The 27009-nt window shown below is 38.4% G+C and overlaps 1 protein-coding gene across 1 annotated transcript; it reads left to right on the top strand.

Moving 5' to 3' along the window:
• The first annotated feature begins 970 nt into the window (after positions 1-970).
• Positions 971-26704, top strand: LOC118222348 (neurexophilin-2-like). Its single transcript, XM_035407867.1, has 3 exons — positions 971-2216; positions 2532-2690; positions 22508-26704. The coding sequence occupies exons 2-3, from the start codon at positions 2646-2648 to the stop codon at positions 23249-23251; spliced, it is 789 nt and encodes a 262-aa protein (XP_035263758.1). The 5' UTR covers positions 971-2216; positions 2532-2645; the 3' UTR covers positions 23252-26704.
• Positions 26705-27009: the final 305 nt, after the last annotated feature.

Below are 27009 nucleotides of genomic sequence, written 5' to 3' on the forward strand. Positions count from 1 at the left end.
TAAACGGTATGCTGGGTAATGGGCACACTCGATATTCTGCAGTTTGCAAAATTGCAGATTATCAAAATGGAGATTAAATGCATGTTTGTTAGGACTACATTTCTTAAAATTTAGGTTAGTTTACCTACAAAGCTTCTGAATAAACTATATATGTATGGTGGTACGTTGCACCTGACCCTTGTTTTGTCTCCCAATAATGGTTGTAATGCTGGCCTTCAGTAACCCAATCTAAAATTCAGTCCAAGATGAGCAATTAAAAGATTTCCTTACCTGACTAATCTCTGAATAGCAAATTATGTGCAGTTGTTTGTCAATGGACAGCAGCGCTGAAAGCATAATTTTTTGAAATTAATATAAATGCTAAAACGCATAATGCTCGCCGTTAATAGAATATACACGATATACTGAAATGAACTGAAAATGAAATATTTTTAAATGTTGTCTCTTGTTTGCATACAACCTAATGGTATCTTAAAATATATACATTCTGAATTTGATTTTAGTAGATTTCCTGAGAAGACCCATATGTGTACAATAAAATGGTAATCATACGCTTTATTTTTTGCGTTTGACACGACCAACATAAGGTTTGTTGTTGTAATATAGTTACTCTAAAAACAAGACGAAACCGGGGATCTCAGTTTATATTATCTGCACCCCCTAAAGTTTGAGATCAATTATAATTAGTAGTGAATGATGAAATGTAATGATGCATGTAATATATTTAAGAATGAATCGAAAATGTATGACACGTGACGTGTTAATATGTAGCTGTAAGACTCAATATGTTCCAAAAATTAATGAAAGCAGACGAAAAATGTTGTTTTATGAGCTACCAGATGGTGGCGCTAATGAACCACGGACGTTTTTTCCACACTGGTCACTGGCCTTCCAAGTTATCTTAAATGCAGAGAAATGACGAATCCGTTCTGTGGCAACCACTGGTCACCTCTTGCGGAGTATAAGTGTGATACAGCATAGAATGAACGCGATGTATATAATAGAATGTTCAGATTGCAAAAGTGCGTACAAGTTAGCGCTTCGTGCCATGTACCTGCATTATATGGACCTACCTTCATTAATAGCCGATTAAAAGAGTAGCTAGGCTACATTTTGTATAATTAGTAACCTGCAATCTGAGGGAATACGGGGTTCATATTGGCTATCTGGGGTCTATTGTATAAGGACGTAGGCTTTTTAGTAGGAGATACGTTTTTCAATAATGAAGTTTCTTCATAAAAATCAAATACCTATTTTCATAAATTTAAAAATGACGAAAAGGACCGATAAGTTAATGTTTAGAATCACTATCAAATCCCCATGCTAAATAGGCTAATCAGGTGTTTCATATTCAATATTTTATCGATTAATGTAAGTAAACTAGGCTTCTTGAAGAATAGAAATAATTCTACATTCATAAGTGACAAACCATGCATACTATTGTGCAGTGCCTTCTCTAGAGAAAAGGAAATGCACTGGCTTTGTCCAGAAGCAAAGCAAAGATTATGAAGGGTTAAAATGAAGTAGGACTAGACGCATTGCTAAACAAAACGTGAAAACCATTGCATCGAGGACTTCATAGGTGCATAGGTCTTTGATACTGCTTTAAAGGGAGATAATTCATATTATTTGTTCTCGTCATACTGGCACCCATAAGTTAACCCGCAAAGGCGCTTCGGATGCTGGGAATAATATGCGCATTTGCTCTAGCCTAATAAGTGCGAGAGAGTATAGGCTAGGCTGCGTCCAAGGCGGTAATTCCCGCATTGGCGTTTGTATCAGTGCTTCGCCGAGGACATAAAATACACATTTTCGGAGACAACTGAACGTATGCAATCACTTTGCTATAACATTGCGCTTCTTGAAAAGTGAAAAAGAGAACGACGAAAACAGACGTGAAAGGCAAAGAGGATTTTTGCCGGCTTGAAGTGGCAAACTGACAAGACGATTGAATTTCGTCCTTCAAGACCGAGAAATGAAATTAAATCAATGACACGTGTGTTCGGACTCCTACATTTTTTGTTGACATTCAGGTTAGTTTTTCAACAGCTACGAAGTCCTCTCCTGTAGCCGATAAACCGTTAAAGCCTCAGAACACGGAGCTTACGAACGCCTTTGGGACATCTTTCAAAAGTTTCCCACTAAACAAATGTTATAAGAAGATCAGCCCATTCCACCAGCCTGTATAAATTGGATATCATCGTCATTATGAAAATGTAAGAAAAACCCTTTGATGCTTTAACTTTTCGCGTGCTTAGTTAAGCTGAGGAAACAAACACTGTGATGCTATTTAATGATGGCTTACACTAAACTTAGTCCAGTACCAAAATAACCTTGCACTTTTCAGATCATTTTAGAACAGTAAAGGCAGGCATTCTGTCGTTGTAAAACACCTATACCTTAGGATATTAATTTAAGAGTTCGATAAGTGTCTGGTGTAGTTTATCATCAGCGATGTGTTCCTTTATAGGATAGCCTACTCTTGTGTCTGATATTTGGTCCCTGAATTTCTGCTGTCTTTCTCTGCGCAGTTAATTACAGCAATGGTGTGCGCGCTAGTGCGAACCTACAAACCTGCGAAGTGGATATGTATAGCGATGTGGATATTCAACTAAAATAAGTGATATACAAGAAATTATCAAAAGATGAGAACCCTGTGCTCTATCCTGCTCCTCCTCTTTCTGCACCCGGTGAGTTAACACTGTAATCTCATTGTTTTTGTTCGTTTCGTTTAGTTTAGAGATTTTTGGGCGCGCAGCCACTTGCAGAAAATATAAATTAATAATAAGCTTTAATATCTGACGTAATAATTAGGCCGCATTAGCTAAATGCAATGAACTATTAATTTGCATAACAATTGACTGGCTACAGTTTTAAATAATACTTGTGTGCGACGCCATAAATCGATTAAATCTCCTTTACAGGGTAATTCATCTTCCCTTTTCTATAACCAGTTTATTCAACGGAACTGACCAATCGGTAATTGACGACAGAAACGCATAAATACCGACTGACAGCTTTTCCAGCATTATTCATAAGATCACTATGCTGCTGGAACAAACGGTAGAAGTTTCACCGTTATAGGCTAAGTTTTGTCAATGCCATTTCACGACTGTCAATGAATCTTGAAATCGATATATTAAGTAACAGGAAATTGTCGCCACTATATTGTATTCAGTAGCCTATCTTTAGTTGTGATTTGAAACTGCTGGTGAAATGGAGTAGCCTAAAAAAAGAAGAAAAAAAGTAGGCTACTGTAGCTATAAGAACGGCATTCCAGCAAACTACAGGGTACATATGCGCGGGTTAGTGATCTCTTTCTTTATATTCTGGTTTCTGTGTAAACGGACAAGCAATTTTAATTGCATTGAGCAAAAGGGGATGCAGTGGCATTATCCCGGTCTACATAGCCTACGTATGAAGATTATTTCGTAAATAAAGTGAATATGCTTGCTATTTTTACATACCTTTTCCACGAACGCATTCTTTGTGGGTAGTCTATGCATGTGCTGCTGTAATGTCATAATCTGTTTCGGAAGAAACTCATTTACTTAAACTAAGGCCTACTCCAATTGTAGCAGAATAGGCCTACATATCACAACAGACAACAGATAGTAGTCTACTCATCTCAAATATGTTGGTGTTTTAAAATTATTCTGTAGGCTACCTGGCTTGAAAACGGTGTAGTCTAACTTGATTTACATAAACAAATGAATAAATAATACGTGAAAAACTATATAAACTATATATGTTTCGCTTTAGGCGTACGAGTTTTAACAACACGAAACAAATTTTTTGAAAAAGTGACCTTGACATGAACAGTTGGCAAGTGTGAAAATGTAGTAATATGTCTGCCTGAGACGGGGCTTGTAACACACATTTCTAGCAATATTTCAGAATTAAAAGAGCCTCCTGATGTTTATTTTACCTTAAGTGCTACTTAAATGGTAAATTCTATGAAACACAACATCTGTTTTCCCCCCGCAGCCTATGTTCTCAATATTCAGTGGCAATATATTTTGGCTGGTAACGGGACTATAAGTAATGTTAGTAAATGTCCTGTAATTCTTTAATTCCTTATTTCTTACAAAGTTTTTATACATATGCATGCTAACACACACGCACGCACACACAGTATTATAGTGAGCTCCATAATGTTTGGGACAAAGACTTGTTTTTTTTTCTTGTTAATTTGGCTCTGTACTCTGTCACAGTCACAGCTGAAATTAAGCAATTCACATGTGGTTAAAGTGCACATTCTCAGCTTTTATTTAAAGGCATGTTTATACACTTTTTGTTTCACAATGTAGAAATGACAGAATTTTTATATATAGCCCTCAATTTCTTGGAACCATAATGTTTGGCACATATTGATGTTATGTAAATGAAAGTAGTCATTTTACTATGTTATGGCATATCCTTTGCATGCGATGACTGCTTGAAGTCTGTGACCTAGAGACATCATCAGGTGCTGTGTATCTTCTTGTGACGCCCTGCCAGGCCTGTACTGCAGCCATGTTCAGCTCCTGCATGGTTCAGGGGCTACTTACCTTAAGTTTTCTCTTCACCATATATAACGTATGTTCATTTGGATTCAGTTGAGGTGAATGACTTGACCAGTCAAGAATATTCCAGGTTTTGGCTTTGAAAAACTCATTTTCCAAGAAAACCTTTTTGTTTTGTAGTATGTTTGGGATTATTGTCCAATGAGCTCTGAGGCATTTTGAACTTGAGTGGATAAGATGCTTCTGTACACTTCAGAATTCATTTAGCTGCTGCTATCAGTAGTTACATCATCAATGAAGACAATTGAACCTGTACCTGTGGCAGTCATGCATGCCCAGACAATGGGGGGGCTTGGGCAGTTCCTTTGCCCTCCACACTTTGCTCTTGCCATCCCTCTGATACAAGTGAATCTTGGTGTTATATGTCCACCAGACCTTTTTCCAAAACTCAGCAGGCTCTTCTAGGTTCTTCTTTGCAAACCGTAACCTGGCGATTCTGTTATTGTGCCTAAATATTGATTTGCATCTTGGTGTGTAGCTTCTGTAATTCTGCTCATGTAGTCTTCTGCACACATCCACATCCACCATCCTGCCTCCTGGAGAGTGTCTCTTCTCTGTTGGACTGATGTTTGGGGTTTTTTCTACATTATGGTGAGAATTCATCGGTCATCAACTGCAGATGTCTCCCTTGGCCTACCAGGCCCTTGCGATTACTGAGCTCACCAGTGGTCTTTCTTTTTAATGATGTTCCAAACGGTTGAATTTGGTAAGCGTAAGGTTTGGTATATGTCTCTATTTTTTTCTTATTTCTCAGCCTCACCACATGAATTTTTACAAATTTATTACAAATCTGAAATTATGGAACCCTCTATGTTTGGTACACTGAACCCACTGTATGCAGTATATATATTATATTTATGTATGTGTGTGTGTGATTGCAAACCTTGTAACTTATCAGTTATCCGCTAATACATTTCTCTAATTATTGACAGATTATTTGCACCTTGGTTTTGTTTAACTTTGCTGTTTGTTCACTCTCAAATGCTGTAACCTTCTACACAGCACCTACACATACTGTTATGTGTAGATTTTCATTAAGGTAGTTCAACACTGTTCACACTTTTTTGCTCTTTCTGTAAAAGTTATAGGTTTACATTGTCAGTGCTCATTATCTTGGTTTGAAACTGGTAATTGGTCTGTTACTTTAGAAGTAGATGGTGGGTTATGTTTAAAAAAATGGTAATTAAGAGTCGACAACCAGTGCAGAATGAGTAACTTCCACACACTGTGGTGGTGAGTCTCATCACTAAAGATACAGATCATCTGTGGTCTATCATGCACTGTAGATCTGGACCTTATTTTAATCTGAATTTTTTCTTAGAGATTGGATTCACTTAAGAGTCAATCACTTTAGTTTTGATTTTCTTTAATAAAAACTAATAAAGTATATACAATGAGCAAAAGGTTGAGTTTAGCATATGCTATGTTTGGCATATTGTATCTTTGACACTGGATTTACAACCACAAGTTTGCATGTTTGAATTCGGGATGTGCTTTTGGCTCAAATATTCTTATAGGTTATTGGCGCCAGTTTTTATCAGTTAAAGGTTAAAATACAAATTTTTGACAATTAAATTTGGTCTACATGCAAAGTTAATAATGGCATTTTTGAATAGCATAGCGCACTTATGATCCATCCTAAATTTGGCCAGTGGACTGTTAGCTTTGCTTTACAGAACAGAACATAGTAAAAATAAAATAGATGCTGAAATGGAATTTTTATTCTTTATTCAAAAAGACAATGAGGTTTTAAGCAATATTTACAGTTTCAGAACATCAGTGAAAGTAGGTTTGCTTATGTAGTTAATAATGTTAACTGCTTTGTATTTTGCAGTGAGATACTTTTAGGAATCTATCAAGGCAGTGCTTGTTGCTTATGTTTTGTGGGGACTTTTTATCATGTGACCTGAGAATAGCTCCAGTGATACTGTATGAAAATACTACTTCTACATTGTAGTTTGTATTTAACTTGTTTGTCCTCCAGATTGGACTTCTTTGTCTCTGGGTGTGGCTTTTTAAAAAAGGCATTCAGAGCACCTTTGAGTAATGCACACTGCTCCACCATCTATGTTTTTGTTTTCATTGTACTCTTAAAGGCTTAGTATGCTATTGTTTTTGTTTCAGCAATTTTTCCCGTTTTTATATTTGTAACATTTGTAATATATCATTTTTGGATAGCCTATTGTAAGTTATTTAAACCTTCTAAAATCTGGAATTTGCCAAACCTGAATTAATTGGAACTGGAAAATATCCAGTTATGAAAATGGATGATGTGCAAAAATGCACGACAAAACATGTGAGGGTAAGGTATATGTCTGGTGCGCAGTTAATTGTTCAAAGACATATGTGCTATTCTTGTGTTTAATTTGGCTGAAGGATCTCTGTTACACTGTAGATGCTTGTAGAGAATTATTCCTGTGGCACCCATCATATGGGTCTAACCTAGCGATTTTGTGAGACTAGCCCACGGCCCCTCGTGTCCCAGGGATCCTCGTTTGCCCTCGGTTCCCCTTGGGACCCCCCGCCTGCAGCTCCAGCGGAGCCCTTTTCTCCTTCTGGTCTGAGACGTTTTTTCACTGCGACACTGATCCCGCACCCTGCTTATTACACTAAAGACAACATGCCAAAAATAGCTCGCTGAGACCAAAGGCTCTGAACCCCAAATACAAGGAACATCTCCTTCAGTGCCACGTGCTCCACAAAACATCTTAGAAATGACACAACAGCACAGAGCCACACTTCAATTTGTGTAATAAATGAGCTGCACTGGGAGTTGTGTTTTAATCTGCAGTGTTTCATTCAAAATCCTCTTGAGCTCTGCTGTCTGATTTTTATTTTTTTTATTTAAGCTTTAATTCTCACAATGCAGATGGTCTAATATTTCTCAGGACATATGATAATAATGAGAGGACTGTATTCTGTCTCACATACACACACACACACTCACAAATCTAAGATACAGTATAAAAGGCACAGGATAAAATAGAAATAAATGTATTTTCCCACTTCTCACACATGGTCTCATTTTATTGGATTGCATTTGTTGTTATTTTATTGGATTGCATTTTAGTTGTGCTAATTAATCAAAGTCCATATATTTGTTGTCACAAGCATTACTGGCATTTAGCTATTTGATTGATTCCTGTTCAGATTGAATTTCATTTTAATTATGTATACAACACAATTTGCATGACTGATTTCTTCCCTTAGAAAAAACATTTACCTTTGAGCAATATGTGAGCACCATCTCACAGTGGTGGTGATAACAATTGTTATGCAGTTTATGGGCTCTAAGATAACCCCTGTATTACAGAAACTGGAGCTATTTGCATTAGCAAGGCCCATTTCTTCCAGTGTCTGAGCTAATACGCCATGACGCAGATGGGGTGACATTTTCTGTGTAAACGCTGCAGTTGAGAGTTTAAGGCCACGGTTGAGTGGAGAAACAGATTGAAGGTTGTGAGTTACTGTGGAGAGGATAGCCTGCTGCAAGAGAAGGATGATAGTACCATAAACATGACACAGAAAACACAGTTTAGCCATTAATGTGCACCGGGTAACTCAACCACTCCAACGCAATCCTACGCATAAAAAAATGCATTCTAAGGAACATTATACACATGCAGCTTTGATGTAGCTAAGTCTTTTAAATACTGTTACCCACTACACAGTGACAAGGAAGAAGAATATATTTGTAAATCGTGTACCCAAGATGTCCTGTGGATGTCTCAAGGTGGGCATTGTCCTTAGGAAGTCCACAAAGCTCTTATTCATTCCCAGGGACACTACATGACATTACATTTTAATACTGGCTCTTGCCTCCCAGCTAAACCTAAGTGTTGAATACGCTAGTAAATCCCTCATTTAAGGGAAGTTTATTACTACATAGCTGAGAAATTGATTGGATACAAATGTATTTGTTTATGTCTAAAAATAATTTACTTGATAGAGTCCATTCGCATACAGACTATAAAAAGGCTTTTGCTCAGACAATAGCTAGAGTCCTGAGCAATCTTCTCAAAGATTTCTCTGGGGCCTGTTTTCCCTGTCCCTTAGCTAAGAGTTCAATTATTTCCTATTTAAATATTTATATATTGTATAGTTAAAAGGCAAACGAGCACTGGGAAGTGTAGACTAATAAAAACGCACCGCGAAAGGATTAGGAGCTGGGCCTTAATCTCGTGCCTCTGATGATACCGCATGGGCCGATTGATTACTTTTTCCGGGAAGCTTATGTCAAAAATCGTAATCCGTTTTTGGATTGTGGCTGTCTTGTACGGTTTTCCGCCGCGGCACTTTATCATCGGGGCGAATTATAGCGCTGCTGCGCTGTGATAAGGCCCCTCGCTCCTTCCAGAACCCCATCCCTCTGGACAATAACAACCCTGCAGCCGGAGTGCTCAAGTCCACCCTCCGCCAGATTTAGCCTGCGTGAGAGGGGAATTTACATGGGTTTCAGATGTTGTACCTTAACCCGGGGGAGGGGGCGGGGTCGATAAATGTAGAGATATAACTGGCAGCGTGCGTATTCCACTGAGACTGATTAAATGCCGATTTGAGAGACTTTAGCCTGTAAACGCGCAAACCATTCCGGGGGCTTGCTTTGAGGTAGACGTCTATCCGCGCTCATGCAGTATCGTCATCCGCTGAAATAATCTTGTCCATTAATAATATTTTCATGAGATTTCCAGTCAGGAGTGTTGACACCATACATTGTGTTTACGATGTCCTGTAAGCATCCAGATACTTCCAGTTCAAAAGAATTTAATTGTTTCTGTAACAAAAAAGTATAAGTATGTCCCCTTCTTGACTTCCTCTATTATTGCATATTTATCGCACTAAATGGTTTCAGATCTTTAGACAAAATGTAATATTAGACAAAGGGAACCTGAGTAAACACATAAGTGCATTGAAACAAATATTATTTGATTTATTTAATGAAAAAAGTTGTTAAACATTCATATCACATTTGCACCCTTAATCTTAATAAGTGGTTGCACCACCTTTAGCAGTGACTGCAACTAAACACCTCCTATAATTTGATATCAGACTTTTGTGTTGCTGTGGAGGAATTTTAGTCCACTTGTGCCTTGCTACTCTCCCATGCATCCCATATTTCCTGGTCTGCTTCTCATTGTGCTTCTCATTAACTAAGCTGAGGCTATATAGACCTGCAGTTCTTTGGATGTTCTTCTGGGATCTTTTGTGACTTCCTGGATGAGTTGCCGCTGCGCCCTTTTGGCATTTCTTTTTGGCAGGTCAGCCACTCCTGGGCAGATTCACCACTATTCCAAGTGTTCTCCATTTGGAGATAATGGCTGGAGATAGTGGCATCCCAAAGCCTTTATAACCCATTCCAGTCTGATATATTTGAAGAACTTTTTTCTCATCTCTTCTGAAATGTCCTTTGATTGTGGTGCAGTGTGCTTGTAGAAACTTTGTGGTGACTACTTCTCTCTGATGGTAAGGTTCAATAAGAGTGAGGTTTAGATTAAACAGGACTGGCTGCAATTAAGCCTGGCTGTGTGCAATTAGCTGAGTCTAATTATCAGTTCAATTTGGTTGAGTAACTAAGGGGGCAATTTTTCACATGAGCAATATGGTTTATTTAATATTCTTTAATTAAATAAACCAAATAATAATTTTAAAAACGTGTTCTGTGTTTACTCGGTTCCCATTTGTAAATATTACATTTTGTCTAAAGATCTGGAACCATTATGTGTGACAAATATGCAGTAATATAAAACATCAGGAAGGGGGCGAATACTTTTTCATGGGACTGTATACAATTACTGAGACACAACAAAAAACCCTGCAGCTTTTCCTATAATCGTACTTGATATGATATGGCCACTTTAGAATTTTTTTAATTGTCTAGATTTTATATATGACTAATAAATGTACAACAAATTTTGAAACAAAATGTTGAATATATTGTTGTGAATCAATGTAATAGCCTTACAGTTGTTTCTCAGCAACCATCCTAAATGCCAGACTTGAATAAACTCAAGGTGTCACATGCGTTTTTGAAAGTATGGTATGCTATGAAGTTCTTAAACATGGACCTCAACCAGGATATTGAGGATATTATTAGAACTATTACCATTTATTACTTAACAGTAGTAAAATTGCATATCTTGCTAATATGTATTCTAGCTAAATTACAACACAAACATTGAAAAATTCAATTCTCAAGGTACTTCTTGGGTGTTAAATTTCCTCATCTTTATATTTATTCAGAAATTATTTGCTGTTTTGAACAAGCAAGAGAATAGAAACGATAATGTGATTCTTTATCAATGGTTTATTTTTAGTTTTTCTCATATCAGAAGACATTAGGGATTGGTGTAATTTCTCCTACATTCACACAGAATTGATAATCTTCTAAGACCTACACTCTCACATTGGTGACTAGATGCATGTCAATTTCCACATGATCAGATTCTGCATCTAGTAATTTGCAAGTAATATACATTCCCAGTAAACCCTTTCAAGCCTTTGGAGTTTTGGGAGACAGCATGCATCTTATTTGATGAATATATAAGTTATGTATGGCTATAATTTCTAATTATGCAATCACATGCTGATCTTTTCATGTCTAATCCCATTTTCAATACTTGATAACATTTTTTTCTGTTAACATCTGGTTGTTTGAATTACTGAATAACTGTCATCGACTTTATCTTAATTTGTTGTAGCATTTTGAAATACTGTGATGTTTTGTTTGCACTAATTAGGTGACTTACCTTGTGAAAAAACAACTTTAAAAAGGTATGACTTTCAAAAGAATTGCTTAGAATTATCTGACAATTGGGTTAGAAAAAAATTAATTCAGCAGGAAAGAAAATTCATCTTCAAATTAATGTTATTGTCAGAATATGACTTTATAATACTGTTTAAGATTTCTTTGCGGTGTATTGCTTATGTTAATGGATGAATGTATTAATTAAGAAAGGTGCATTGTGCTTATTAGTGGTATTTTCAGATTAACAGTGTGAGCAGACTGACACTCGTTAGAGTTCCTGGCCTGAAGACCAAAAAGCATCTTATCGCCACCTCGGTCTTATCAGGAATCAGTGTCTCTTGAAACTGACCTGAAGTCTGTAAGAAAAGGAAAACAAACTGATAAAATGGTAGCAAGTAGTGGATTCTATATTAGGGCATTTACTTCGTTCTGTCTCATTTGAGTAACCTCATCGCAACGGTGTCACATATTTTTTAAGCATGGATTTTGTGACAGAGTGTTAGTTGCCTCAATCAGTCACAAAGGTTAAATTGGTCAATAAAACCGCACTGTCCGGCAGACAGATGTGATTCAAATGCAGTTTATATCTAAGATCCTGAACTCTCCCCGACCTACCAAGGTCAGAGACTTGGGGAGATGGCCGGCATAAATGTAGCGGCCAATTTATATCAATCGGCTGACTGCAGGCAAGTCCCTTCTCTGATTGGGTCTCAGCTACCGCGGTTATGGATGTGGTGCAGGAACAGGCGTGGTGCACTCAATCACCACCTGCAGGCGAGAGTTGTGCCGGATAGCACTGCCATTAGCTACAGTATCTACCTCGCTAGATGAATGCTGGCACTCGGCATGCCCGCATCACAGCTTTTACTCAAACGCACGGCGGACCGGAGTGCGTGTCGCTAGGCCAGTCGAGACTGAGGCAATCGTGGTTATGAAGTATTAGTACTACAGTATCATTATACTTGCACAGATTATTCAAATATGCTTTCAATTAGTTTCTAATTAAAAATGGATGCTGAAAATAATACAGAACATTTCTTTTCTGTTCAGTGGCCTGCAAAAATCATTATTAAAACATTGGTCATGATATGCTAATTGAAGCCTAGTGTAATATTCTTCCTGCAACAGTGGCAATCTCTTTTTAATGGGCTTTCTCCTCATCGGCATTAAACCTGCTTCCAAAAACATTTGCTTTCATGTAACCCCCGTTGTTTCTATTTTGCCGGGAACGTATACATAATCCATTACTCGCACTGCTCTGACAGCTCATCAAGGAAGAGGGTAACTTACCAGCACTTCAGCCTCCACTCCCGGAGTAAGGTAATAGTTTAGTCTGTAATTACCGCCTTGCGTCAGGAAAGGGCAATCACTCCTCATGTTAGTGCATTATAAAGCAATCTGGTTCATTAATTAAACCTGAATTACTTTCATCCACACGACATAAATTGGCAAGCAGAGAATAAGAAATATAAATCTCTTCTGATTATTCCTTCTCTCTTCATTTTTTTTATTTCCCTCCCACCTACCCCCCCCCCACCCACCCCACCAAAGGCTTTCTTTTAGCTTGTCACTTTCATTCAAACACAGTGTTGTCAGCTATTCTATCTTATATTTCATATTCATATTTTTTGCGAAGTGTCTGTCTTTAATATCAAGAGAAAAATGGAAGTGGGGTTCTTCTCTTTTTTTTCCCTGTTGGAAGGAGCCGTCCAAAGCTTTATAGAAAAACAGTCACATTGCGAGCTTCGCTAAGAGCAGACGCATTTGCTCTGTCAAATCGGACAGATCTGCCTGTGCTCTTTGTAGGGGAAGGATATGCTTCTCAAATGATGAATGCATATCCAGACCATGCATATCTTATTTTTCATTAATAGTAAAAACTTTCAATGAACTCAGGAAAATACAGTTGCTTGAACGTAAATTAATTTAGATCTCTCTCTCTCTCTTGAACTGAACAAAGCATTGTTTGCTCAAACAGATTTAATATGTTTGTGTCATAGATATTTTGTATCTGCTATTGATAAAAGGTCTGGTTGTGGTATTATTAATAATATGAGTAAAAAATAGACGATTACCATTTCATGACTTAGAAGGTATAGTTTCTTTTCCAGACTGGATAATATTTAAATGCGTGTACTTATCCCAGAAATAATACCTATTGATTTTCGGATAAAAATGTAATTTTCTTTTCTGTTGTTATTTTAGAGTTTCATAATGATAGGCTTTTCCTGATGAAGTTTCATTTTCTCTATGTAACTGTAAAGAAAAAGTATTCTGTAAAGAAATGAAAGTATTCTCTAGAAAGAAAAAGTATACTTTTTATTTAGTTATAAAGTATTTAACTAAATTGTCAGTTAGCAGTATGAGTTGACACAATCTGCCTCTTCCTTGCTATTGTTCTGAATAATGCTCAGTACCTATGCACAGGACCTAGTAAGCTTTGTTAGGCTAATACAGGAACAGGAACTTTGTTAGGCTAATACAGGAACAGGAACTGTGTTAGGCTAATACAGGAACAGGAACTGTGTTAGGCTAATAGAGGAACAGGGACTTTGTTAGGCTAATACAGGAACACGGACTTTGTAAAGTTAATACAGGAACAGGAACTTTGTTAAGTTAATACAGGAACAGGAACAGAAACTGTGCTAGGCTAATACAGGAACAGGAACTGTGTTAGGCTAAACAGGAGTGTCGCATTGCACTCTTTTTCCAGGGAAGCCTGGCATAGTCTCTACATAGCAGACTTTATGGGGGTTTCTAACCTTGTGGGGTTTCTAATTGCTGTCTAATTCCTTTCTTGAAATGTGTTAGCTGTTTTCATTGGTCTGCATTCAATTGACAACTGAATTGCCTTATGACTGACCTTCATCACTGCTCGCACACCACCTTCATCACTCGTCTTCATCACTGCTCCACCTTCATCACTCATCTTCATCACTGCTTGCTCAGCACCTTCATCACTCACCTTCATCACCGCTCGCACACCACCTTTATCACTGCTTGCACATCACCTTCATCACTGCTTGCACATCATCTTCATCACACACACTTCATCACTGCCTCCATATCGCAGAAGTTGACAAAATGTGGATGAAATTAAAAATGTTACCATTATAATCAAGTAGCGATAAATCAATGCCATTTCCTCATTTCCTCGCCATTTGAATGTGCAAAACGTATATTTTGTAGTTAACGTTCAATTCAGAAGATACAGTATCTCATCAATCTGTAGAAATTCATGGCTGGTAATATTTCATGCCAAATCATTTAGGCTGTTTTAGCTGAACAAATGTGTTTATTATGATGTTAAGGGGTGACTGAAACATGACTGTAGGAGAGCCATGCTGCAGACTGGAGTCAGTCAGTCATAGGAAAGCCTCAGCTGAGTCACAGCAGAGTGGAGCAGTGTGCGAGATTATCTCTGTGAGACTCTCTCCTCCACTGAGTGCCTGGCTTGCCTTCCCGGCTCTCCCCCGATCAAGACCGTAGGCATTGGAGGTTCCAGGTACCATGGGTACCTCTGAGACCAGGTCTTTTGTGGGAGTCATTAAAAATGGAATGCCCTTTAAGACTGGCATCTGAGGGGAGAGACGGTGAGAGCGGGCTCAAACTGAATGGAGCCGTTCACTGTGCTAGACTTAAAAACAGGAGACAGCTGGCCTGCCGGAACCCGGCCCACTGCGGGCGTTGTTCACTAATGACAGTTATAGGACACGCGTTGGTCTGCTGTTTTACTGCCAGCATTTTACTGTGAACTCTTGGAAAAAAAGGGAATAAACTTAATGAAGTGGCAGACAGAGGAAATTAGCATGGGAAATAAATTGCGTCGTAAAATGGAAGCCAATTAATTTTGTAACAAGTGGAAAAACAGTCCGGTGAAACGCTGCTGAATAATTATTGTTTCTCCTGTTCGTTCTGAGGAACTTCTGAAGCTTTGCTATGTTGAAGTCCAACAGGAGATGCCATTTTACCTCAGGGACTAATCAACGAAAGGACTCATGATATTATTAGCAGTAATGGGGGATTCAGCAATAAAGACCAGAAAAGTGAACTACAAAGAAACTTCACTGCTGCAAATTGAACACATGCTTCTGTTAGATGAAGATGCACAAATAACAGTAGGATCAAATAGCCTGGTAATTATACACTTAACTGGTGTATAATTGGCACTGTTCCTCTGAATAAACTTGGCCTTACTGAGAGCAAGCGTTTGAGCATTAGCGTACACCTGTGCAATGTAAAGTACAGTGGTATGAGGACACATTCCGGAGACATTTCTACATTAGGGTGACCAGACGTCCCCGTTTTCCCGGGACAGCCCCCGTTTTTGGTGCCCTATTTTCTTTTCTCCCGGGGAATTAACTGAACAATTAGTGCTACTGATTGGCCAGACTGCCTTCACACCTGACTCCCAGGTAAAGGGAGGCTGGAAAACCAGCTCGGCTCTCGGGGACCGTGATTTGAAATCTGGTCACCTTATTCTACATCGCTATGAGGTGTCAGGTAGTCCGTACAGAGCTGACGTACTGCCGGTCCAAAGGGAGGAAGCAGACATATAAGGGAAGAGGGTTTTTCCGACATCCAACAGGAAGGAGCCCCGGAGCAGGAGACCCATCATCCCGTGGCCGAGCTCTTCCCTGACTCGCTCTCCACCGGAGCATTTTAACAGCGTCGTCACAGTTGATCCAGCAGCCAGATGCCTCTGACTTCTTAATAACTTTCTAGAGGCTAGTTCTGGTCACCGTGGCAATTACCTTTACGTCAAGCTGTAAAAGATATGTCTACCCAAGGGACAAGCAGTCAGCCAGCTCCATAATACTCATTACAGACTAATGTCAAAGTCCGTCCTCCTCCCCTCTATTGTGGGGCTCCGGTTCTGGCACTGTAATTGCCACAGTGAAGCCACTCCGGGATTCGGGAGATTGACTCACGTGAAAACAAATCCCAGATTAGGTAGAGGATCACCTTCGTTTAGTATTGAATTTCAAGGGGAGACATATTGCGCTCGGGGTATCGTAGATATGACCACCTTTTTTCTGTTTGTTCGAGAGCTTAAAGTGAAGCCCCTGATGGTCAGTGGAGGGGGTATACCTGGACTCAATCTACATGCTCACCTGGAATTACACAAAGATCTTTGATACCAGCAACCACAAAATGTTATATTTGGCCATCTATGGAATGTAGTATCACACAGTTATTATAATATTTTGCCTGTATTTGGTCAGGATGACCTCAAATGCATGGATAGGTGTAGGTCAATTTTGTAAGCTGGTAATTATATTTTATATTTTTATATTGCGTAAGCTGGTATTTACATTCTATATTTTTATATTCATATGATTATTGTCAACCTTTAAAAACCTCTTTTAAAGTAATTGCAGAATGAATCTCTTTCCATAAGCACACATAGGCAATTTATTGTGACTTAAATGTACCTGTAATTGAGAGTACTGGTGAAGGATAATGTCAGAGGAAATTTTAAATCATGTTTTCTCCCATTCTGCATGGTTTAATGTTTGACTTTTTTTTTTGTCCTGACCTTCACTGCACATCATTACAGTATTCTCATTCTCCTCTTGATGTAGGCTGTTCTCTCATTTGCATCTTACTGCACAGAAAGAATATAGTTTCTCTACATTCTTCTGTAGTTACATGGTGATATAAATATGCACAGGAAGCCTGGATAGAAATATCTAGTGTGACTAGTTATTGACGTTATTTTCCTGGTCCATGTTTCCCCGACAAAGTTTTTCTAGGGAATGTTGGCATGTTACTTTGCGCTTAAACAAAAATTGTTTTTTATTACAGCAGTAGCAAAAACTATCATGAAAAAACAACAGCAATAAACAGCATTGCTACTTTAATTCCACATTGTGCAGGGGATTAACTCAGAAGTGGCTCTTTCTGGGTGTGGCCTGTGCTGTCATTGAGGTATCTCATTTGAGAGGTTGTGTATGTTTCCTGCATATTGAGCAGACAACAGCACTGAACAATTAACAATAGGCTAACCAACTGAAGTAGAGTAACTCTAGGCAGTCTTGGAACAAATTGTTTGATTCGATTAACTCTAATTGAACTGACAACAAAGCGTAATGACAATGACAAATTGCCTAGAGATTGATATTTTTTCATGGTATTTTCAAAAGGACACTTTCCAAGTAAATTTTTGCACAGCCTTTCCTGATGTTTGAGGTCATTGAGCAGAGCTGCTCAATGACCTCAAACATCAGTGATGTTTATCTGGTCTACTTGCAACATCACTTACAGTTATATGTAATCTATTCACTAATTTTAGGTGCTTTGTTATTTAGAATAAAATTATTCATTTGTCATTTTGACAGGTGAAAAAGATCATGACCAATAACTTTATTACCCGGAAAAAGGCCAGCTTGAGTTTGCTGAGAGCTCATATGTGGCATGTGCACACAGAAGCAGTTTTCCCCCTGAATTCACTGCAATATGAATATTCACATTGTGTTAGGAATGTTTATTAAAGAAATGTAATGTTCAGGAGAAACTGTTTGCCAAAACGCTACCGCTTTAAATTTTAAGAAATAGTCTAAAATACACTATATGAACAAAAGTATCTGGACAACCCTTGGTCTGGGGCTGTTTTGCATGGTTTGGGCTAGGCCCCATAGTTCCAGTGAAGGCAAATCTTAGACGATTCTGTGTTTCTTCAATAGTTTGTGGAAGGCTCTTTCCCGTTTCAGCATGACAATGCCCTCGGGCACTCAGCAAGGTCCATATAGAAACGGCTTTGTCAAGAACGGTGTGGAAGAACTTGACTGGCCTCCACAGAGCTGTGGCCTCAACTCCATCTAAAACTTTTGGGCTCAATTGGAAAGCCAACTGCGAGCCTGGCCTAATCGCCCAATCAGTGCCCGACCTCACTAATGCTCTTCTGGCTGAGTGGAAGCAAATCCCTGTGGAAATGCTCCAACATCTAAAGCCTTCTCAGAAGAGTGGAGGTTTTTATAGCAAAGGGTGGACCAACTCCATATTAATGCCCATAATTCTGGATAAGATGTTGGATGTCAGATGTCCCCATACTTTTGGCCATGTAGTGTATGTCACCAAGCTTGCCCCCACCCCCATAAAAAAGCAATGGCAGAAATACTACTAATTAAATCTGCACTTCAGCAACAATTCGTCAGCACGGCATTTACACTTGTAAAGATGAAGCCATTTTCAATTTCTCTGATTTAATTTTTCTTGTTTGCAGACAGTGATTTTTATGTAATATGAACTGTCTCACGATGGCCATTAATCCAATATTCCATATTGGGGCAGCGAGTAGCCACTTGTGTTATACTTCACAGTTAAGAGGAAGGAAAGATGCATAACCGTGGTGAGATGAAGTGCCCTGTTGTGTTGATATGGCAGTGTCTTAATTAAGCACAGTGCACGGTGATGTATGTGTGAAGCATGCAATCCGTTGAAGATACATTGATTCCACATTAAGCGCAGAGAACTTTCAAATTGCCTGGCCATTATGCACTGTTTGCTTCATTTATTTTGGTGTGCCCAGCGTGAATTTTCTGTTGTGCAGTGCGTCAGCGGAGTGAATTATTAACTCGTTGCTAAATGTCAGCCGTGGTAGCTTTTACATCCCGCGCAGTGTACCTTCATGTACATTCTGAGGGAAGCAAATGAACAATGACATGCAAACAAAAGAGTGCAGAAACTGTCGAATAATTTGTAAATTACACTGAGCTCCATAATGTTTGGGACAAAGACATTTCTTGATTTGGCACTGTCGTCCACAGTGTATTTATTTATTTTTTTACACTTTGGTTTCACTAAATATAAATTACAGCACCTTTTATACATAGCCCCTCTCATTTCAGGGCACCATAATGTTTGAGACATAGTAATGTTATGTAAATCTAAATAGTCATTTTCAGTACTTTGTTGAATATCCTTTGCATGCAATGCTTGATGTCTGTGACCCATAGACATCACCAGGTGCTGAGTATCTTTTCTGGTGATGCTCTGCCAGGCCTGTACTGCAGCCATCTTCAGCTTCTGCATGTTTTCTCTTCAGCATTGGAAAGGTATGTTCAGTTGAATTCAGAGCAGGTGAATGACTTGGCTTGTCAAGAATTTTTCAGTTTTTGGCTTTGAAAAGCACTTGTTTGTTGTTCCGTTAGTTTGTATGTTTGGGATCATTGTTTTCCTTTAGGATGAAATGCCGACCAATGAATTTTGTGGCATTTTGTTGAAATTGAGCAGATAAGATGCTTCCGTACATTTCAGAATTCATTCTGCTGCTATCAGCAGTCATATCATTAAATGAAGTCAAGTGAGCCAATATCTGTGGCAGCCACATATGCCAAAACCATAACAACGTCACCACCATATTTCACAGATGAGGGTAGGTGCTTTGGATATTTGGCAGGTCCTTTTGGCCTCCATTCTTTGCTTTTGCCATCACTTTGAAGTGAATCTTGGTCTCATTTGTCCTCAAGACCTTTTTCCAGAACTCTGCTGACTCTTTTAGATACTTTTTTTTTTATCAAACTGGAACCCGGCCATCCTGTTTTTGCGGCTGACTAGTGGCTTGCATCTTGCAGCATAGCCTCTGTAGTTCTGTTTGTGAAGTCTTTTTTTTCTTCATTATGATTAGAATCCTTCTGTCATTACCTGTAGGGGTCTTTCTTGACCTATCAGGCCCTTTGGAATTCCTGAGCTCACCATTCTTCTGAAAAATATTATATAAAAATATAATACTGTTGATTTTGGTAAGCCTATGCCTGTTTTTTTCTTATTTCTTAGCCTCATAATGGCTTCCCTGACTTTCCTTGGCACAACTGTGGTCCTCATGTGTACCGGCGCCAATAACAATTGCTAAGGCAATCAAAAGCCTAGAATCAAGACGGGGTACTAAAAGCTGTCTTATGCCTGCTCTAAGGAAGCACCTGACTAATCAGAAACATGCGTGAAGCCATTTGTCCCAAACATTATGGTGCCTCGAAATCGGGGAAGTATGCATAAAAAGTTCTGTAGTTTCCACATGGTGAAACCAAAATGTATAAAAATGCCCTTTAATAAAAGCTGAGAATCTGTCCTTTTTGTGAATTGTTTGATTTTAAATCTAAAATTGTGGAATACACTACCAAATAAAGAAAAAAATAAGTCTTAATGTTATTAGCTTGCTGTAGTTTCTTGGCTGTGTACACATATGCTGCAATTATGCCTGGAGCAAAAAGGATAATTAGGTTGCGAAAAAAATGGTGCTCTCTGAGATTTCCAACAGGCTTTCTCAAAGCTTTCCCCCCCCTACCCCCCCACCCCACACCACCCACCCCCCGGCCAAGCCTCAAGAAAGCAGCTGCCTCTAATTACAAATAAAATACCAGCTAAGATAATAACCATGAATTATTAAGACTTTTATCCGAAGCTGAACAGGAATAATTCCCGAAGTGAAAGGGTTAGGAAATGCAGATGAAAGTCTGTGAGGAGTATATCGCGTCTGGGGCACACGCCCACGCAGAAGTTCAGATGGGTTCAGATTGGTCGTTTCTCATCTTGCCGACCAGAAGGTCCCATTAAGAACGTGCTGATTAAGAATATTTGATGCTGTGTGCTAAAATGATTGTGACATATGCTCTTGTTTTTGGTTTTTAAAAAAACAGCTTCGCTGAGCAGCTGCAAGGGATGGGAGCCTCTTTGTTTCTTTAAATTATATTAGAATAATATGCATATTTTTACAAATGGTCTTCTGCTTGGAGTTTGACTTTAATTTTAGTCAGTTGTGGAAAGGCACACAATGCATTTGACAGTAATTTAACAGTTTAAGATGGATGAGAGTACAGGCTACAAGGTTATGCTGACATGCTACATTATTTTCCTTTATAATGGGTAATACAGTTTTTTCAGATCTGATGGGATTGTTTTCTCGGTACTGTTTTGTACACATATTTCCCTGAAAAATCACCTCTTTGTTCCTCTGACCCTTTTATTATTTTGCATTAATATTACAGTAACAGCTGTCGGACAGACTAATTACACAACATGGAGCATGTTAGTTATGTTATGTTTTACCCCTATTTCCTCGCAATTCAGAATTCCAAAATAATTGTATTCATCAGTGCAGTCTCCTCCGTCCGCCCAGAAAAGCATGTGCTGAATCACATGACATCAGCCACTGCTTGCTTTCACGCCATAGTCTACCACATAAACTTGCCCAGATGCTGAATATGTTTACATACACATGGTATTCTGGATAATACCCCTTATCTTGCATATGGTCTGCACCATGACATATGATAGCCGTTGATATTTCTGTATACATGATCTTCTGATTATGCCGAATAAACTAGGTAAAGGACATTCAGGAAATTACATTGTTTTGGAGAGATGGTTTTTTGCTTTTGTAAAATTTCCAACTGTGAACACTTACTCACATCATTATCTTCTCTTTAAGGCACTTTGGAAGTAGTTTCTCTGTTCAGGTATCACATTGTTTTCATGTTTTTCACAATGAGTCACTCCAAAAATACAAGCATTTCGGTTCACCATGACAACAAACTAGCGAAGAAACAGATGTTGCTATATTTTGGGGTAGGGGGCACAGTATACATAATATAACTCAATATTTCACTTTCTTATAACTTTGCTGTTGGCTTATTCTATTCTTTGTTATCGGAATAAGATGTTTACATGACTGAAGTCATGGACGCAATATTTGACTATTCAGGTTAACACTGGAATAGTTTGCGTGTAAATATAGTCATTGAGTTGGAGGAAGACCCTTCATTGTGCCGACAGACCATAGGTGACCAGAGGGAGCTAATGATAGGTGATTAGATGTCTCTGGGTGACAGCACAGCCAATTACACACTGCCTTATTGGGCTGCCCGCTGTATTTGACACTGACACTGTCCATATACAAAGCCATGGCACCCATCTTCTGTATACACAAGAAGTGTGCCTTAGCAATTGTTACTTACTTATTAATTAATGCTTGATATGGCCGCACAGTATCTTTTCTAAGATTTAATGTGCTCAATTTGTTCATTTGTATGTTGTACAAAGTGTTCCGTATCTTTAAAAATAGATCACATGTTGTGCTTTTATAGTAAAATAGCCTTCCCTTGATATTTACTGTCATGCACTCTGAATTTGTTTAAGTATAGAAGTATTCGAAGATAATTCAACTGAAGTAATAGTCTGCTCTCCGTTTCTTTTGAAGGGTACTTGCAACAAAGTGCAGATTCCGGTGGCCGAAGTACTGGAATGGGGAGAGACGAATAACGAAGCAAGCCTCTCGCAGGCAGCCAGCCCTCGGATCGTAAACCCTCTCCGTCTGTTCGCCAGGGGAGCTACCGGGCTGAAGCAGAACACCAGCGGCATGACGTACATACAGAACATGGAAAACTTCTGGGACTGGCTAGCCAATCAGGCGGACGTTCGGGAGAGACATGCCAGAACTAAGCGGAGGCCAATAGTGAAGACGGGGAAGTTCAAAAAAATGTTTGGTTGGGGCGATTTCCACTCCAACATCAAGACCGTGGAACTGAACCTCCTCATAACCGGCAAAATTGTGGACCACGGGAACGGCACGTTCAGCGTTTACTTCCGTCACAACTCGACCGGTAAGGGGAACGTGTCCGTGAGCCTGGTGCCCCCCTCAAAGGTGGTGGAGTTTGAGATCACTCAGCAGTCCACGCTGGAGACCAAGGACTCCAAAGCTTTCAATTGTCGCATCGAATATGAGAAGACAGATCGGGCCAAGAAGACGGCCTTGTGCAGCTTCGATCCCACCAACATGTGTTACAAGGAGCAGACACAGAGTCACGTCTCTTGGCTTTGCTCAAAGCCCTTCAAAGTTATATGCATTTACATCGCTTTCTTCAGCGTTGACTACAAGCTGGTGCAGAAGGTTTGCCCTGACTATAATTACCATAGTGACACTCCCTACATCTCCACTGGCTGACAAGGCAACTGCAAATTTGTTTGTTCTTGGGACATGTGATGACCTCTGTGACCTTGTATGACCCCCTCCTCTGACCCATTCACATCACACACATTGTGCGTTCTCTGTATTGTGTGTGAAATTATAACTTTTCCAGAGGCTGGCTGCAAGGTTAAGCCACAGGCCTGTAATTACTTGTGAATTTAAGCTTTTGTGTCAGTAAACCTGTAAGTCAATATTATCTACCACAAACCTTTTTTTCAGTTCTAATTCATGAAGAATGAACATGCTGAGAATATTGCACTGTCAGGTTTTCCGGAAAACAGATCAATTTCTTAAAGTTTAATATACAGATTTTATGGATTTAGGTGAAAACATACATGTTTGGAAAGCAGTTCATCAAGTAGAAACGCTTCTTACTTAGTAGTCTTATATATTCTTTGATTTAAAATGACTTAATTTGTATCACTAGAATGCATCCTCCAGTAACTACATGACCAAAAAACTCCATATAGCTAAATTGATGATTTGTTTTATTGAAGCTCAAATTTGACATTGAATTCAGAAGTGGAAAATTGGAACAAACAAAGCACACTTAGTTTACTTATAAGTAGTCAATGGTATGTTGACCTAAATTAATTGCACGAAAATTAAATCAGACTTTTTTTTATCTGCATAAGACTGTGGGCCTCTAAGTAAGGCTTCCTAAGTTGAATTTAAAAAATACCTTTTACCACACCTTTTTTTAGTCTGGAGTAGGGACACCAGTTTATGGCACAACCCAAAATGAGTTGAACTTGCATTACCATCCAAATCCCTGTGGTGTCACTGTAGCCTTTGGATTGATCACATGACTAAATATACAATTAGTGATTGTCATAATAGAAGCAGTTAGAAAGAATATGACATGGACAGAATATCAAACACAAAAAAGTTTACAATGTCATTTACAGAAAACAGTTGCGGTCTGAAATAGATGAGGGGGAATCCTCAGTCACTTAAAGAACAGAATTGAGCGGAGGACAGATGTAATTTGACAGAGGAATTTTTCAGTGTACACATTCCACTTGAAAAAAAATTGACAATCCTAAATTAGGTGCATTTAAATAGGTGTGTAAGAAATGGTGGGGATATTCCCCAAAGTCAACTTGGCTGCTGAGCTGCAAAAAGAAACGATGGTCACAGACAATTTTGTTTTGCCAATTTTATTTGTTCTGCAGGGAAAATCAGTTATATCCAATTTAAAACATTATAATTACCAACACAGTGCACCTTGATACTGTAAGCTACAGCTCTGTCTCGGACTGCAGCAAACAATGCCTAGTGAACATTGAGGTTGATTTCAGCTGGATTTGTCTCTTATAATGCAGGTTACATGATGAATACATACAACAAACCCCTCAAAGGAAAGATGCCAAATGCAGTTCATTTAATAAGCAATGCTCACATTGTCATGTTTGCAAGTGGCATTTGGGCTAGCAATTTTCCAAAAGTTGACAAATTCATGGGAGTATCAAAAAAAAATTGTCCAAGCATTGTTCAAGCAGAGTGTTGCATTACATGACACTTCTAAATGAGGACAACAGAGAAAGCTTCAGGTTTCACTGTAAAATTAGACAATACTGCTCCTGGATTCAAGGATAGTTTCTACATTATAGTATTACTAGTTTATTTCACATAATTGGCACAAGAACAAGGCTCTGCATGTACTCTCAGAAGTTCTGGGTCGGCGAAACCCTACTTGTCTGTTCCAACCAGCTCTGTTGATTCAGAACCGCCAAAGAACGACAAAGGAGACAAACAACTGAAATTGATCAAATTTAATCACTAAGATAACCTGCATTTTTATTTCATTTGAACTCATCTCTTTTAGCCTTTTAATAAGTCTACACCTTTGCAAACTATTCTGTTGTTATGATTAGTGTTTACTGTTTTTGTGCAGGTAATGTAATTGCATTTTTTAAATAGGCTATATTTACCAATGTTTAGAAAAAAGCACTATAAATATGTCTGCGGTTATATGCACTGTGCGGTATGTGGCTGTGTGGGATCATTGGTCTCAATCATCATCTGTGCTTCATTAGTGGCACTTCATGTAGATTACTGGGGAGGGGCATGTAATATCTGACTGACAAGAAAGCTCTATCGACCTCTTTCTGAGGGATGACTGAATTGCATGTGAGAGAACTGCCCTAGATAACTGGTATCCCTAGTCATGAGATTCTACAGGGCCACAAATCATGCTTTTGATTTATTTATTTTTTGTCATAATAATTAACACACACATTTAACAGTAATTAGCCTATATAAACTGAGTTCTCCTCGAAGTAAACACAGAAATAAAAGTCCTGGACATTCCAGTTCACACCAAATTGTTTATGGTTAAAAAAAGTCTGACACAGGCTTATGCTACCTTTTCAAAAGGGAAAATATTGAAATAATATTACAGAATTTTGTAATCATTAAGTAAATATGGCGAGTTTTTTGGACTGTTTCTTAGCACACTATTTTAAGCCTGTTTTGTGGTGTAGTGAGCTAAAACGTTTTTGGATCTTCCTGGAAGAAAGCTTTCATTTAAAAAAAGATGAGCTCTGAGAGGGATTGAGTGTTGTAAAAAGTGTTTAATTCTAAATCCTGAGGGACAAGTTCTTAAGCCAGACACAGCACAGGTGGATAAAATGAAGCTGGCAGCCGCATAACAGAACTTGGTCATGGTCGCGTCAGAGCTTGACATTTCTTCCGTTTAATTAACAATAATTATAGCATGAAATTTAATTTACATATCACCACTCGGCAGACCAATAGCCTACAGTAAAATTGACTTTGTTAGCCCCGTGAATGCACAAAAAAGTAACATGCTCTTTCGATTGTGGTTTATTCATCCATTATGGAGAATACTGCGGACCAAACGTAGCCAGGAACAAAATTCCCACTGCCAAAACCATACAAATCCCTAGAGTTATAGAAATGTTTGGCTTTGTGTGCAAATAATGATTTTTCAACCCTGTGATGCATTCCAAACCTGTAAATGTTGTGCAACAAGAAATGGAATTACTGAAGTATCGTTTCATCTGTGTTCATGGTTTTCTTTCTGTTCCGTGGTGCAATGCAATATGTTCTGTGTGAATCCACAATTACAAAATGTCACTGTGTCATATGAGTTTTGCAATTTAAGAGTTTTAGTTTCATTTCTCAGTATAATTCAGATGAATGCTGTTGAATATTGTTCGTGATATCATGTAGTTTCAAAAGTAATTTGACAACAAGTGTTTTTTTTAAATTATCAGTGAATAGCAAATCAGTTTTACTAATAGCAGATCTGGCTTGTTTTAAAATATGGTTTACTTTTCTGTGAAATAAAAAAAAGTACATGTTTAGGCTATGCATAGACTATGTAGCTATAATGTAATCTATTTTATTGTTCACTTTGAAAGGGGTTAATTTTGTAAAATTAAATTTTGTTTTGAAAACTGATATGGCTTATTTTCTCATGAAGCATCACTAAGCATTGACACTGCATCTGTAATGGAGCTCTTTTTAGTAGTTACTTTTGGTGGGGCTGTAATTGTCATAGCACCTGATTGCACATTAGTGCTGTGGCCTGACAATTAAATCTAAGTATGTGGCACTTGGAACCTTTAAAATGTATAAACATGTTTACATTACACAATGTTGATTTTATATTCTAAAACCAATACATAAACGATTCCTGACCTCTGTATGGTCATGTCCTAACAATATTTAAGTACAGCTTAGCAGGGCAAAAACCAATGCCTTAG

This window comes from Anguilla anguilla, chromosome 3 (genome assembly GCF_013347855.1).
Source record: "Anguilla anguilla isolate fAngAng1 chromosome 3, fAngAng1.pri, whole genome shotgun sequence".
Lineage (NCBI taxonomy): Eukaryota > Metazoa > Chordata > Actinopteri > Anguilliformes > Anguillidae > Anguilla > Anguilla anguilla.

Excerpts from the sequence above, each read along its gene's own strand:
- LOC118222348 (XM_035407867.1), top strand. The coding sequence starts at position 2,646 with ATGAGAACCCTGTGCTCTATCCTGCTCCTCCTCTTTCTGCACCCG. Across the intron at positions 2,691-22,507 it reads TCCTCCTCTTTCTGCACCCG|GGTACTTGCAACAAAGTGCA; the intron begins GTGAGTTAACAC and ends TTTCTTTTGAAG.